This window comes from Dromaius novaehollandiae, chromosome 6, assembly GCF_036370855.1.
Source record: "Dromaius novaehollandiae isolate bDroNov1 chromosome 6, bDroNov1.hap1, whole genome shotgun sequence".
Classification (NCBI taxonomy): Eukaryota; Metazoa; Chordata; class Aves; order Casuariiformes; family Dromaiidae; genus Dromaius; species Dromaius novaehollandiae.
In genome coordinates, this window is record NC_088103.1 from 19,689,433 (window position 1) to 19,705,131 (window position 15,699).

General features: G+C 47.3%; 1 protein-coding gene across 14 annotated transcripts in view; it reads right to left on the reverse strand.

Annotated features, from left to right (window-relative positions):
• Window positions 1-15,699, reverse strand: part of ZMIZ1 (zinc finger MIZ-type containing 1) — a 354,835-nt gene that overhangs the window by 45,559 nt on the left and 293,577 nt on the right. For 13 of the 14 annotated variants that reach the window (XM_064513809.1, XM_064513810.1, XM_064513813.1 and 10 more), the window contains one exon: window positions 7,892-8,036. In XM_064513809.1, coding sequence (XP_064369879.1) covers window positions 7,892-8,036 — 145 coding nt within the window. Of the gene's footprint in view, window positions 1-283; window positions 887-7,891; window positions 8,037-15,699 lie in introns of those variants that run through there. The other variant, XM_064513820.1, reaches the window with a different exon arrangement.

The following is a 15,699-nucleotide window of genomic DNA, read 5'->3' on the forward strand; positions in this document are numbered from 1 at the left end:
AACGCAACTTACTGCTGTCCGTGTGGCACAAACCATCACAGCTACGCAGGTAAGAAACAAAACTGCTACTGAAACCCGCTCCCGCCTCAGAAGAAGCCGAAGGGGTTATCACCAGCTGACATTATGGGACTACGGCATTCCTCTGATCAAAGAAAACAGGATTAAAGCATCACACCCGGTTCTATTGTCACACGAGTAGCCCATGCAATGCATTACTACAGCCCAGATTACAGCCACAAAAATCCACCGGTAACGGCCCTGTTATTAACATGCCACCTGTTACCTTTTCCAAAATGCTGAAATTATCTTATGACCGTTTTCAGCTTGACAAATGCAGTTTAACCTTTACTGCATCCCTCGGCACAGAGCCGCTCCGTCCATGTCTGGCGAGCTCACGTGTGCCGGAATGCAGCCCGCGTCCTCAGCTCCCCCCGCCACGAGGCTCCATCCTGCTCGGCTTCACCGAGGTACCTGGGCGTCCATATCCGGCTGCTCCCGCACCACAGAAAACACACCCACCCAGCCTGCTACCATTGCCCGTTGCCGTGGTAATCCGAGTGCCCGGGTGCTCGCTGAGTATCGGCGAACGAGACTCGCATTGTTCGCGGCGCGGCTGCTATGCTAACGGGAGATAATGGCAGCCAGAAGACTCCTTTTGTTCCCGGCTCCGCTGTTTGCTCACAGCGCCCCGAGGTCAGCGGCTGCCACGGCGCCGGGGAAGGAGCCGCCGCACGCGCGAGCAGAGCCGCTCCCGCCCCGCTGCGCGCCGGGACACGCGGCGGCGGGGCACGGGCAGCGCCGCAGTGGCGCCCGCGGGCGGTGCGGCGGCGGCGAGGAGGCAGATTTGACGGACTCGCGCTTCCCCGATCTGAGACGAGGCTGATTTACGCTCCCGGGGAGCGGCGGGGGGGGGGGGGGGGAATAAAAAAACCCAGCGCTTTCTCCGGCGGGGGCGGGGAGCCCGGCGGGAACGCCACCCCGGCGGCCGGGGCCGGCGGGGACCAGGGCGCTCGGCGAGCAGCCGCCGCCCCGCGCCCGCGGCCCGGAGCCGCCCGCCCCGGCGGAGCAGCGCGGCCCGCCCCGGCACGCCGCCGCGGGGCGGGGGAGCCGCGAGGGGCGGCCGGGGCGGCGCTGCCGGGCGCGGGGAGACGCCGGGGCCGCGGCCCGGGGCGGGCGGTGGCGGGGCCCGGCCGGCGCCTCCCCGCCGCCCGCAGCAGGAGCCGGCTCGCTGCAGCCCGCCCGCACCTCGCCGCTCCGCTGCCCCCGCGGGCGGCTGGCGGGCTCCGGCCGGCGAGCGGTCTGCGCCGCTGCCGCTAGCGGAAAGCGGCCAGCGACCGCAGCAAGGTTTCTGCCCGCCTCAGGAAAAGCGCTAGGGAAGCCCTCCACCGCTGCAGGCAGCAACGGCGAGTCCCTCTCCTTCCCGCTGTGCTACTGCAAGGGACCCGAGAACCCAAGCACGGGGACAGCAGGGATAAAAAAAGGACAAATTCATGTATCTTTTATCATCCGCTTTCTTACTGAGAAATGCTGTCACATTTTCAGCTAAACGAATTAATTGGAGATATTTGTAAAGAAAAGGCACCAAGAAAAATATCAGGTTCTAGGCAAAAAAACCCCAAACCTCAAATGCAACAACACAGGGCTGTGTTAGTCATAGTGTGTATCCAAAAAGAACAGAAATCCAAAACCCAAATGCATTTGACACCATTTAGGCTGGAGATTATTTTTCCCACTCCGCTGAGATTTGGAAGCGCAGCCAGCCCGCAGCTCCCTGCCCGCCCCGAGCCCCTGCCACCGCCAGCCTGGCAGGCCCCAGCGCAGCGGCCCTGCTCCCGCGAGCTGGCCCTCCCCGCGCCCGGACGCCTTTGGGAATGAAAGTGAAACGCAAGCTAACGCTGTAGCGGTCGAAGAGCACTGCTGACTCCAGTCCGACGTTCCTGAGCCAAAGGTGCTCGATTCCCTTAAAAGACTCTCAAAGATTTTAATGAGTTTTGCATCAAAGAGCTGGGTGAAGTGTAGCTTTCAGCGTCGCCACATGGTTACCATGCTGGCAGGCAAAACTGGCAAAAACTGGGGATGTTGCCACAGCTGAATGCCATCCCAGATGTGTTGGTCTCACCAACGGTTCACAGAGGGAACTGTCCCAACGCCCGGGAAGAGCAAAATCACCTAGTCTCAGCCCAAATCACCTGCTTTGAAAGCAGCCCTCAAGTAAAGAGCGCTATACTACTGTGATAATCGCTAACCACTAAATTACAATCAATTAGACATTTTTAGAAATTAGCTGTTTAATATGCCCCAAACACTAGGACAGTAATTCCTTTTCTAAAGATGCTGGTCATTATATTTTGAAAACTGGTATAGACAGGGCAAAGCCTGAGAAGGTCAGATTTTGCCTCAGTCAGCAAATGTACTTTAAATAATATTTACCTAGTCTTTATCAGGATTTTTAAAATATCAGCTGATACTTTTTAATAAAAACAAAATTTCTCAAGACAAACCCCAAACTTTTTGTCTAATATACACAAAGCTTAGAGAAAAAACCTCTTACGCTTACACTTACACGTACCTATCAGATAACAACACAGTATATTAGCAGTGTATTACACCTACTGCAGTAGCACTTAACTCGGACACTCTGATCAATACAGAAGCCCTGTTTTGACACTTGTGCAAGGCGCTGTACACACAATAAAAGAGAAAGATCATCCTTGTCCCAAACCTCTCATGCAGCACAGGAAGAGTATATATTTCAAGAGAATTTAAGCTGCCCATTATTGTTTGCGGAGTTTGTGTCTCTCAGTCTCTCCTTTTGCCACAAGAACTTACCACAAAATTATCGCACCTAAAATGAAATGCAAACTTTTCACATAAAAGTGATACAAGTTTAATCCTTAACACCCAGAGGTTACACACAACCAATTTTCAACTAGCCAGCACCAATCTTGGAGCTTTTAGCTCCAATGTTTCAAGTTTTTCTTCCAGTTCCTCCCCATGAGCACAGAGCACGCTGAATCCAACTTTAACGGTGCTCGCAGCGGGCGAGACGGGCCACGGGGCTTGGGAAAATACTCTCAAGCAATTACAGTTCTGTCTTGACAATGCTCACAGGCTACGGAGCCGGCCGGCCTTAACACCGCTCTGAACAAGTTTTGTGTTGGTCTTCCTTTATGTAATGCTATTTTTGCAGAAACTTTTTGGGATTCTGAACTTTTCCCTTGTCTTCTCCTGATGGTGGAGTTTAACGCTTCTCCTTGGTTTGAAAGACAGAAGGAAAAAGCGACTGCTCTTGCAAAATCAGGAGTAACACAGGTTGCTTTACTGGGTGTATTCTTTTATATTAGGATTTGCCATCTGTTCAGTCCCTAATTACATTTATTTCATAATTTCACAAACAAAAAGATGAAAAGATTTAGAAACAATCTTATTTTTCCCCTTAATGCTACTGAATTCTTTCGCAAAGACTGTTCCTGTACACTATGTGCAGTAACGATGGGATCCCCGGCTGCAAACCGATGTGCAGAACAGGCACAACTGCCTTGTTTTCATAAGGGACTGCACGCCGTACCTGACCTTTCTCTCTAACCCCTTCCCTCATCCAGACATTCTAAAAGGGACTATCACTGTCAGCCAAAACTGCCTATGATTGCAAAATTGAACAGGCAGCAACCTTCGCAGAAACTTTGAAAAAGTTTCTACCCGTCGGTTAGAGCTGGATGACTTCTGATCCGTAACAAACCACACACAGGAGAGGATCCGAACCACCCAGTAAAAATTCAGGTGCAGAACGGTAACTCTCTTCCAAGAGCTCCTACCAATACTGTCTGCTCAGCTGTTAGTTAGGTTTAAATGGGAAAAGAAAGGGACAGGACAAACACTAACAATAGGGACCCCTGTAAAGCAAGTCTAACCAATAAATGGTATTTATAGCAATTACCCGGACATAAAACAATAATAACAACAAATAAAGCACCTACTGTAACACAATTTGATCTGCTGTTTAATTTTATCAACATATCTGACACAAAGTAATCTGTATTAAAAATAACTTTATCTTTGTACTTTAATCAATCTTGACTGCCCTATGCAGAAATTAGTATTATTCAGTCACTAGCTGCAAGACATGTGCCAATTAATTAATTAATATGGAACACCAATATTTGTAACAAGAGAGAAGATAATATGAACCCAAAGAATACTCAGGAAAACACATCAGACTACAACGAACGGCTGTGTATTTTCAGGTGTTTACATTGACAAAGTAAGCGTTATCACAAGCTATGCAAGCGATGAAAAGCCTCCTAGCACTTGGATGGGTCTGATCCATCTTAAACTGATCCATCTTAAACTGAGTTTGACAGGAGCTGTGCCCCTTTAAACCAAGATTCAATTTGGTCCACATGTAATGAGGTCCACCACGTAATGCAATAAGGTGTTAAGCGGGGACCTGATCGAAGTAAAAGAAGGCATTAAAATGACAATAATTTGTACTTACTAACACCATTTACCAGAGATCTTAAATTACCTTATAAATATTAAGTAAAAATCAACCACCTTGAGCAGTATCTGTTATTACAGACATTATGACAGATTTGAAAAATATAATACAGAGAAGTTGCACCGCTCCCTGAGAGGCTGAAAGCACGAAATTCCATCCCTGTGCAGAAGGCCAGCCCAAAGACTACGGCTCTCCTTAAGCCCCCCGTAAATCCTTTTAGTAGGACTTAAATTAGAAGTTACACAGGATCGAGGAGGTGGAGAGGTCTCATACTGGTCCTCAGCATAGGAATAAAGTTTACCCACATGAATCAGTAAAAAGGGTCTAAAAATGAATGAATCTCACATTCAGTTTTGAGCTAACTATTCTTGCACTGTGCTGACTTTAGCAGAGAGAAGAACTCAGTTGCTCTTTGAGACTCCAGTGTTCGCTTTGTTCATGAAGCACAGTGGACGCACGCAAAGCACAGCGTCTGTCCCAAGGAGCTCGCCGCTGAACCAACCACACTGCGTCAGCACACGGAGAGCGGCATCTTTTCCTTTCCTTCACGGGTATTTCACTGAACTCTGTGTTATACATGCAACCCGCATACTGATTTAACACTTGATCACTCTATTATTAATGAAAAACACTGAATTAAAAAATAAATTAGCACAGTTTCTAATTCTGCAAGCATTTTTTGCATGTGTGCAAATCCCTATATGCCGTATATTCTGCTCTCCACAAGTACGTTTGACCAATAGGATCACTGTCAAAGCCCTTGTAGATCTGGCTACTTCAGTTTTCTCCCACAACTCAATTCACTTTTCCAAAATAAAAAAAACCCTGAGTTCCTTCTAATGTACGTGTCTACAGTGTTTTAAATATGAATCCTTAGACTCAGATTCTTGTGATACATTCTTGAGTCAGAATTTATTATAGCTCGCTGAGGCAAGTTTCAACTCAGAGACAACACAGTTGTGTTTCTGTAGTGCCCAATATAATGGGATTCTAGTCCATGACTAGAGTTATTAGTAATTTCATTGCTAGTAAAGGCAACAGCAGAAGAATCCCTGTTTTAAGTGCTTCAAGACAGTCTGACTATAGGGGAAGTTTTTTTCTCATCCAGTATTATTCAGCAGTTGACATATATGCTATGTTCCCTTTGTTAATCTATATAAGGCACCTGTTTATGCTCTGTTCTAACCTCACATCTAATGCTTTTATGACCTTACAAAGCAGCTAGCTACCTTAATTTCTCATAGGAAATACACAACATACATTTTTCTGGTTTGGATTCATACAGAAGCCTTGTGAATGTAAGCTTTGAGATGCTGCGGACTTTTAACACTAAGCTTTTGACCCAAGCATAATCTAATGCAGATACAAATGTTGCCTCATCAACAAATCACTGGGATTATACTTAACAGCTTTTCATCATCTATTTTATTCAAACAAACAGAAAATTCAGTTCTTCCCCACCCCACACTTCCCTGCTGTCTTACAGGACCAGTATAAAACTTCCATGAAAACAGACAATTCCAGCTGGAAAACAGTCTGAGCGCCACAAGATGTCTTGTTGTAATGTACCACCTGAGATAATCCGAAGCAGTCAGGATGTGGCCCAAATTCCAGATGAGGCAGCAGCCCACATGGAAGCAGCTCCATAGCTAGCAGCTATTCCAAACCCCCAAGATGTCACTGCAGCTACTGCAGATACGGAGTTATGCCACAGAAGTAATGTTGCTAGAGGGGTATCTCACAGGTAACAGCACTAACTTAGAGCTGGCTCCCAGCATCTTCTTCAATAAAGCATTTCAAGGTCAATACTCAAGAGAAACTCATAGGGATTGCCTAATACTGGATAGCATGTTCTACTCTTAGGTAGAAAACTGGATAACCCCGCATTGCCAGAAATGCTGGTAGAGGGTTTAGCAAGAGAGAGAATTTATACCTTGTCATGTGACAGCGTTTCAGTAGAGAACTGCCATGAAGGAAGAAGAAATGTGCCCTTCTTAACCAATAATATAATACATGGCCCCTGTGAGATAGGACAGTGCTTTCATCCTTACCCTACAGACAGTAGGGGAACAGATGTTAAAAGGTCAGATGAGAAGCAAGCATCTAAAAACAATAGAAAATATACTGAAGAGCGTGTATACGCTGCACCACATGTTTCTAAGCGGATTGACCACTAATTCCACCTTGACTTCTGCAAAAAGCTACTCCCGAGGGTAAAAATAAGTTATTTTAGAACAGAAGGTTTTCGCATTTTTATGAAGCATGTTTATACCCGGTCATTTCATAAGCAACTAAAAAAATAAGCAATCCAGGTGCTCTGAAAAGTCTGTGAGATCAGTTATACGAGAAAAGGATTTTATTCTCAAGGACTATAATAAAAGGCATTGAGGTCCCATGATTTTCCCATAAATAGAACAAAAATATAGGGGCAAGGGAGGGAAGAAAAAGTGTTTTCAAGAATTGAATTCCCAGATCCAAATGCACTGGTACAAAGATGAGTCAAATCCTTAAACTCAATTCTAACATGAACATTCAAGTTACATTATACTATCACAGTATCTAGGTACAGGGAATCTAAAGGAACATTAGCCTCATCTATGGTGTTATAATCCTTTACTAACAAAAATACCCTACATTTTGCCTAAAAACAATTTATATTATTGTGATTTTTTTTAATGTGATGTTGAAGGAAAGTAAAACTTGAAAACCACTTCCAGAAACAGAAAAGCATGAAATGAATGTTTGACCGTGTCTGTACTTATTCTCTAGCTTCTGCCTTGATCTAGGCTCTGTAGAGAAGACATACAACTGCTGTTTCCTCATGTGAAATAGTAATCAAAAGCTTCACATGTTTATTTAGTTTCTTCTCAGTGCCCTTTCATGCTCACTTTTTCTCTCAAGTAACATAACTGTTCTGTGACCCTCACCTGACAGAAGGTGGTACAGGCTGTTTATGGCTATGCCCAATATACAGTGGCCTTGCTCTAGCACAGCATTGCTAATTTACAATTTACAAAGCGGAACATCGGTGAAATGTTTTCAACCTCAAGAAAAGTCGCTTTGATTTAAATAAACAGTAGGAAAATGTCTGATGAGAGATGTAGAATTTTCTCCTTAAGGCACAACCTTAAGTTTGAAAGCTGAGTCTGCTAGACCTGAGCACAGATTAGAAGATGGACATGTCTTTTCACTGTGCACTGGGTAACAGCAAAGACAGAAACCGAACTTATTTAGTGCTTGCTGCAATTATAGATCCCCTGTTGTCCGCAGCGCTGTTCAGTGCGTGAAATGGTGCAGCTACCTCTGTCAATGGTAATAAGCACTTCAATTAAAAGGTCTGTCATGTATCCCATGGGTACATGCTTCCACGCCTACAGAGGGGGAGAGACTCACCTATGAGAGAGGGTGGGTTTCATGGAGCTCATAGAGTTCATGGGGGGTTGCATGGGTAGCTTCCCTGGAGGATCGTTCTGCCGGCTTTTCTGGTGGCGAAGCAGCAAGAGGCGTCCCAGCTCCTCACACCACGATGAGAGCAGCGCTGTGCAAACAGAACAAAACGACAGTAAGTGCACGACTGAATATCCAGTACAGCTGAGCGCGGACGCAAGCTACTGCAACTACACGAGTCACAAACTGAACAGACAAACCCCAGGAGTGAAAAGCCTGTCCACAAACCACCACTCACGTTATTATCCTATCAAATTGAGTCTGTAATTGCCCTACGCTATCATTATAATGTTTTTACACAAGTTACAAACATTCGGCACAGCCCAGGAGGCACGAGAGAACTTGTCTGAGCTGAGCAGCAAAGAGATGAGGAATGGACGAGGGACAAGACGTGGGATAGCTGTTATGAATGACAAAAGATGCAGAAGAATTCATTTCGCACTAATAGAAACATAACAAACCATACAGAAAACATCACTTGCAGAGGGGAGCAAAGAACAAGGTTCCCTTTTTGTTTAGCTATTTTTGTGCAATAGCTCAATTGGAGAAAACATGAAGAGAAACCCACGTGCTGAAATACATTTCCAAAACTACTATTAGCTACCAGTCTTGAACAGATAAACAAGATAACGTGGCCACACAAAGGTATGTATACAAAGTTAGGCACATAAATCTATATTTGAACCAGCACAACCCCTAAATGTGCGTTTCCACTGCGTGACTAATCTTCTGGTCAATGAGGGTACTTCTGTGCTTACAGAAAAACCATGCTTATGAACTATGATAGGCAGAGATTTCCTACAGAGACTAACAGCTTGTGCCTCCCTCTGCAGACACCACAGGGTTCATCATCTCTGGAAACGCGGCCTTTCCCTTCGGCACCTGCACTCGAAAACACCAGCCCACATTACAAAAGCCCAGTCCTCTGCGAGGACCAGAGCCCGTGGAAGGGAGGAGGGCTGAAACCCGGCCCCCGTGACTGCACCCCGCCAGGAGGCCACCCCCAAGCCTCCGCTGACACCTGGGCCTCCACCCTGCCCTTTCCACCCCGGAGCACAAGCGGCAGCGGTGGGAAGCTGCTCAGGCACGGCACAGCAGGGACGCGCTTCCCCGGGCCGAAGCGCAGGCCCACCGCAAGATGCTGCGCTGGAAGTAACGTTCCCAAGCGGGACTGCCTGGGGTTTCGCCTGCTTTAAAGTATGCTTTAGAAAAACCTCACAACAGTAAAATGTTTTGCATATAATGTTTTAACTGAGCACTTTGCTGAGGCGTTAGGAACCCCAAACAAAGCAACAGACTCTGTTAGAAGGTGAGAACTAGAAGGCCACTCAAAAACCAAACGGCCAGACTGGTTTAATGTGAGAAAGCTCTAACACATCACTTTAGGCTTGCTGGTTTAAATGAGACAAGTGTTGAATTCTCTAAAATCAGAGCTTTTACTTTCAATACTTGTTTTTCTAATGGTTATGTTTTAATCTAATACCATAATCATAAGCAATAGCAAAGCGTCATTTCTGGGTAAACCACCTATTTCCGGGCGATACTCAAAGGTATCTGCTAACAGACAATGATTAGAACAATTTCCAAAGGGACTAATTGTAAAGTCATATTTTTAGAAAAAAATAAGAACACCCATAAATATGATGTTTTCAGTATTAGAAGCAGCAACTGGAATTTTTTAGATATTTAATGGTGACACGGGACAAACCCTCGAAGCCCATACCATTCTTGTGAATTAATCACCCATCTGGACAAAGGAGAGGTAGTAATTTCATTGCATTTATCAGCTGCAAGGTCAAGAGCGGTGTTTAGGGAAGCATTTTAGTGCTCTGCTGTGAAAAAAAGGGGACACTGCTTCTTTATGTGACTAAAGATGGTCACTGTGCAATCGCGAGCCTCCCCGCAGGCTGCAGAGAGCTGGAGCCCCTTGGGCTCTCGGAAACGCTCCAGCAACGAGTGTCAGTCGAAGCTGCTTCTCTATTAGCCAAGGAATCTGTCAACAAGCATTTGATCAAATTATACTCACCTTTTATCCCTGGCATATCATTACTAACGTGCCAGCAGCAAAGCCCCCCCGCCCCGTTCGGGGCGCCCGGGGACGGAAGTCCCCGTCTCGCAGCGCTCCTCCGCGCAGGCCGCGGCCCCCGGGCCCCGAGGGGAGCAAGCCGAGCGCGCTGCCGACGCGACACGCAGCCATGTCAGAACAGCAGCGGGGGCTGAGCGCCGCCACAGCTGAGCGTAATTACCACGGTGTCAAATGGAAACCGTCCATCTTAAACGGGGCTCTGATGCAAGGAGGGAGCTGCTCCTCGTGCACGCGTATGTGCTCTTGACAAATAAGATAAAAAGCAACAACCTAATGGGTCTGAGGACACGAATCTGCAAACAAAAGCCATACCTGCCTCAAAAAAACGCAGCGCAACTCCCAGAAAAGGAATATGTCAATGAGATAACACAGCTTTGGTGAGGTGCAGATAAGAAAAGATGTTAATGAGTTATTATTATTACCAGTAGTGTCCAATACGCACGCTTATGAAGGTGAAACGTAAACTGTCGCAGCACAAAGAGGCCCTCACGGTGAGGCAGACACCTTCTGCAAACTATCTGCAGGGTACTCATGTTTTTAGAAACTGAGAGACCGAAGGTATAGAACGTAACAAATTTACTCATCCCTATCACAGCACTCATTACCGAGAGGTTTAACCTTTCCTCCCCCGGGACGTTTCGACTCATGTACCATGTATAATAACCGCTCCCGGCCCTGCACTGCTGTTTGTGCACGGAATGAAAACAGATCAGCTTGCAGCCGCCCCAAGTCCCTGCTCCACCTCTGCCCCCCGCCAAAGCTGGAGCAGGAACGTGCTGAACCGCTTTGCTCTCAGTCGCTCGCAGCGCTGGGACACCCTTCCCTCCTCCTTGCCCCATCTACCTCCCCTGGCCCTGGCTCCCTCTCGGTTCGGAGGATGAACGCGCAGCGCACACATCTGGTGCAGCTGGGCTCTGGAGAACATCACTTCCTGCGCTATTCAAGCAAGATGAAACAAACTGAAAATGAATTTACAGATTACACTATTCATCTTTAGTGTACTTAGTTACTGCTTTTTATGCTGACAGTATTAGGCACATCTCAACTCATTTACACTCAAAGCACGAGAAATTCAGTACCATACTATAATGAACAGATAAAGCAGCAAGCACAAAGGACAGCTACAGATGGTGCCAACAGTCAGTCTCTGCCTCTCACAGCACAGCCAAGCAGCTGCTTTTCTCCCCCCGCCATCCCTCCTCCTTGTAAAACAGGAGCACAGATTTTGCAGATGGACCATCCACACCGTCTCTCACAGCCTCTTGCTGCGGCAGTTTAATGATCAGATTTAAATCGTGTTCCTGTGCTGCATTGCTACAGGGCCCCTCGCACACGACGGCGGAGCTGCCCTGCTTAACTTCCCATCAACTGTTGCAATGGGGGAAACAAAAATCCTCTAAATAGGCACCCTCTCCCCATACACACTATGAGTGTAAAATACAGCCTGGTTAATAGACCAGAATTGACATTTTCATCCACTGTTCAGTCACAGAGGGCTTTGCCAGCTCATGCCAAAAGATGCATAATAATGGCAATCAAATGACGTGCTGACAGTTTAAGTGTATTCACACATTTATTTTGCTTAAAGGGACACACTCTGGGCTGATTGGTGCAATATTTGACCTACTTTTCTCCATTTGCAAAACCTGTACATTCTTAATGGGATTGCATTTGACTTTAAACATTGATGTATTTTCACAGGAATAAATCAATACCGATTTGCTAACAATGACTGCGTTAAAGAAACCAGCACCGAAATGAGCAGCTGCAGTCTTTGCATCTATGAAATGGAGAAAAACAAAAAAATTATAAATAGAAAAAATTTCAATTATAAGTAGCCAAAGGGCTTTCCAAAGGAAGTGCGAAGATATCCGTCCAGAGGCATTCAGCTTCCTGCCACCCAGCCCCATTTTCCTTTCTCCTCCCTCTAACGAGGACGCAAAGTCGCACGAGCGCCTCTGAGCACCGAATGTGACCAACCTCTCCCTAAAAACACTTACAAATACACACACAGAGCTGGCCACACTTGGTGACCTTCTGGACGTCTCCGATAGTTTTAAACCCTTTCATTTAAAACTCCTAACACAACCTGACAGCGTGTACACTGGGAGCAGGGGGAGGCAGAGGACTTCCCTGCTGTCAGCCCCAGTCGCATTGCAAGCATTGCGCTGCGACCACAGAGCCGAGCTTTGCTTGAAAGGGAAAGGAAGCAATCGTTATTTAATCCCTTGCCTCTAGGAGCCAGGTCTTTAAGAACTTGCCAAATATCACAAGATTTGCGACACAATTATTAGAATTGGCAACATCCCCTGATATTGTTCATTTCCTGTTAGGGTCCTTTTGTGCTGAAAAACTGCTATACGGGATAAAAAAAGAAAAAAGGTTTCCATCGAACACTCTGCAGTGCGTTTGATCAAAGCGCCGTATGTTTATAAATCAGAACTGCACCGGAGCAGAAGGCAGCGCTCCCAAGCCCGGCGGTGGTCAGCAGGAGCGCTGCTCCCGCGGGGGCGCGCGGGGCGCCCGGGCCGCGGAGCGGGGCCGCCCGGGGGGAGGTGCAGCCTGGGGCACCCCACGGCCCCCCGCAAGGAGAGCACAGCAGAGCGACCCACCACGAGGAGGGGGTGCGGGGAAAGGGGCCCGGGGAGCGGCGCTGCGGAGCCTCGCGTGCGGAGCAGGCCCGGGGAGGCGGGCTCGGCCCCGAGGGCCTCCGCTCGCGGCGCCGCACTGGGACCCAAGGAGGCTCTGCACCTGCACGGAGGGGGTTATGCCATCCACACGGGGCAGAGAAACGGGGCTTTGGCCAATTAAAATCAACTGCCTTCAAAAAACACCCGACTCCTCAGAAAGAAAAAACAATTAGCTCAAGTTGGGGAGAATGCATGGATAAAGCCCAAAGTGATGCCCAGTTTCTTGCAGCCTGCCTACAAATGCTTCCAGTGCCCCTGCATCCGCACACCAACGAGTACGTGACGGATGGTGGTGGTGCCCCTTGCAGCACGGCATATAGCCACGGTATTGAACGCTGGGTAGAGTCCATTATAATCCTTTTTGGGGAAGGGAACAGAAAGGGAACGGAAAATAGGCTAAGCAATCGATGCTGCCCGATAGATTCACTAATGCATTTCGTTAGCTGTATACACACCGCCATCAATAGCTGCAATCCCTGGACTGCCTGATTTAACTCAGCGCATCGCAGAGTGCTGTAGTAAGCGTCTGCGAGCGAATGAGCCAGTAGGCTCCCTAGAAAGCAAAATACAGAGAAGCGTGGTGCTAATCTATTTACCTATTATGATACCCTAGTATTAGTTACAGCTTATCACCTCGGTAAATCACCGTCTCTTGTTAGGGAACGTGCTTAAAGGTGCAGCAAACTGTTATTTACAGGCAGACACTATATTTACAGCTACAAAGGCAGGTGAGGAGGGGATAGGACAACAGCTCAGTAATTTCAATGCCTTCTGCTTCCCAGGAGACTGCTGGAGGAGCACAATAGGATTACCGCTTCCTTGCTGCAGTTAAGCTGCAGTGGATAGTTCAATAGGCAGCCTGGCAGACCTGTATTTCTTACTCACTGCAATGAAAGTATTAGGGGAAAAAAAGGATGGGTTTGATCTGGAGCAAACTATCTGTTCAGCTCCATCTCTCTGGCTTGTTTTTGATTTCATTTCAGAAAGAAATGCACTCGGCTGATAAGATTTTTGCAGTATATGTAAGAAAATCCAGCATTTTTCCCCAGATTGTATCCATTAATTTTATTATGCTTTTAGAAACAAATTCATATTTTTTATATAGGGAATTCCTTATAAATAGAGTACAGAGCCAACAAGGGCTCTGTACCCTCTGCTGTGCAGCCGGCAATCTACACACAATTTTTATAAATCATTCAGAGAGATAATTTGGTGGGGTATGAAGGGAAGCAGTGGAGGGAAGGGAGGGGAAATCAGTACTGCTCTGGTTATTTCAGAAGGTCCTTCTTTTCACACAGAAGGATGCAGAAGATGCATTGTTTGGAAATACATGAGAACAACGAGGGTTAACTAGTTAATGCTCAACGTGCTGTAACATTAGAAAAATGATTTCAGTTGCATGAAAACGAGAGAGTCTTTGTCCACAGTTCTGGGAAACAGTAAAATCAGAGGCTTTCCCCTGGTTTAAAACATGTTTTTGTCGAGCTGGTAAATGGAGAAAGGGAGGAGACGTTGGTGGCCCCAAAGCATTTCAGGGATGGCTAACCTCTCGGGGAGCCGGGGCGGCGGGAAAGCAAGGCCGCAAAGGAGGGAGGACGCAGCTCCCCACTGAAGGGGACGCAGAGCGTGCGTGCGCTTCCCCTCCTCTCAGCTCTCCGCAGGCTCTGCTTACGCGTCCTAACCTCTGGGCAGCCGAGCGCTACCCCTGCCGTCCCGCCAGCTCCTGCCTCGCCGAACACCGCGAGCACAAAAGCAGCGTAACGCCGGCGACAAGGCAGAAGCCGTCGTTGTCCAGGAGCCCGGCCAGCCCGGCTGGGCTGCGCTCCCGCCGCGGCCCGGGGAGGCCGCCCCTCCCGCCGGCTCCGCGCCTCCGCCGCCAGCACATGCCCCTGCGCGCGGGGGCCCGCGGCCGGGCGACGGCGCTCGCTGCCACGGGCCTGCTCCCACCTCATCCCAGGAGGCGTGCGGCCCAGCTGGCTTCTCTTTGGAGCAGCTGATGGCTGCGCTCGCCGCTCTCCATCAGGCAAAATCAGGCGAGTTAGCTTAAGCAGCCAGAGTAAAACGGTTGGATTAAACTGCCTGATTTTATCTGAAGTTAAAAAGCACCAACACAAAACTGCCCCGCTAGCAGAGCAGCGAGGACAGCAAGTTGAATCTTTGGTTTCATCTTCAAATGAACACATTTGAATAAAGTGCTAGTCTCTGTGACCACGAAAATAAATGTTTGTAAAATCAAATTCACTGGTGGAGCAGCCAAGGCGCCTGTCCGGGTCTGCAGCCACGTCTCTGAAGGCACAAACCACCCCGCTAATCATAAAAGGAAAACAAAGACAAAGGCGATGATTCAACACTGCGAAATATTTTATGATATGTGTTTCCACCACAAATATCTAAGTCATGTCCTTTATCACCAAAAGCCTCCATAATTACCAAAGCCACAGCTGTGTCCTGCAGAAATATCCCACTTTGCCCCAGTAAGATCTGTAACGCAATTACGTATTTTCATTAAAAAACAAACACCACACAGGTCTGTAGCAAAATAGATAACGTGGGGAATGCCTAAATTAAACTAAATGTAATATCAAATTAATTAACGGAGGTTTTATTCAATAAAAACCTTATTGTAAACCTGAGAGTTATCTAACACGCACTTTTGAGTCTGCTGCATGGGAATGCCACTGTGTACAAGTCTGGTCCTGAGCATGGGTCCAGCTTGCCTTGGCATCCCTTCAGCTCTTCATAAATACCTCTCAAGACACATATATAGTCTTCCCCCAAAGCTCTTGCCAATTGGAATAGGAAAGATTGGAAACACAGATCCGAACACTGCTCTCCTTATCCAGCGACTTCAGTGAAACTGGGATTCCCCAATTTCATTCTGTACTTGCCAAAACTTGGCAGAGCATCTTACCAGATTCACTACATTAACTTTAAAGTAATACATTACAAAACATAGCAACAATGGCTCAATTTGGCAA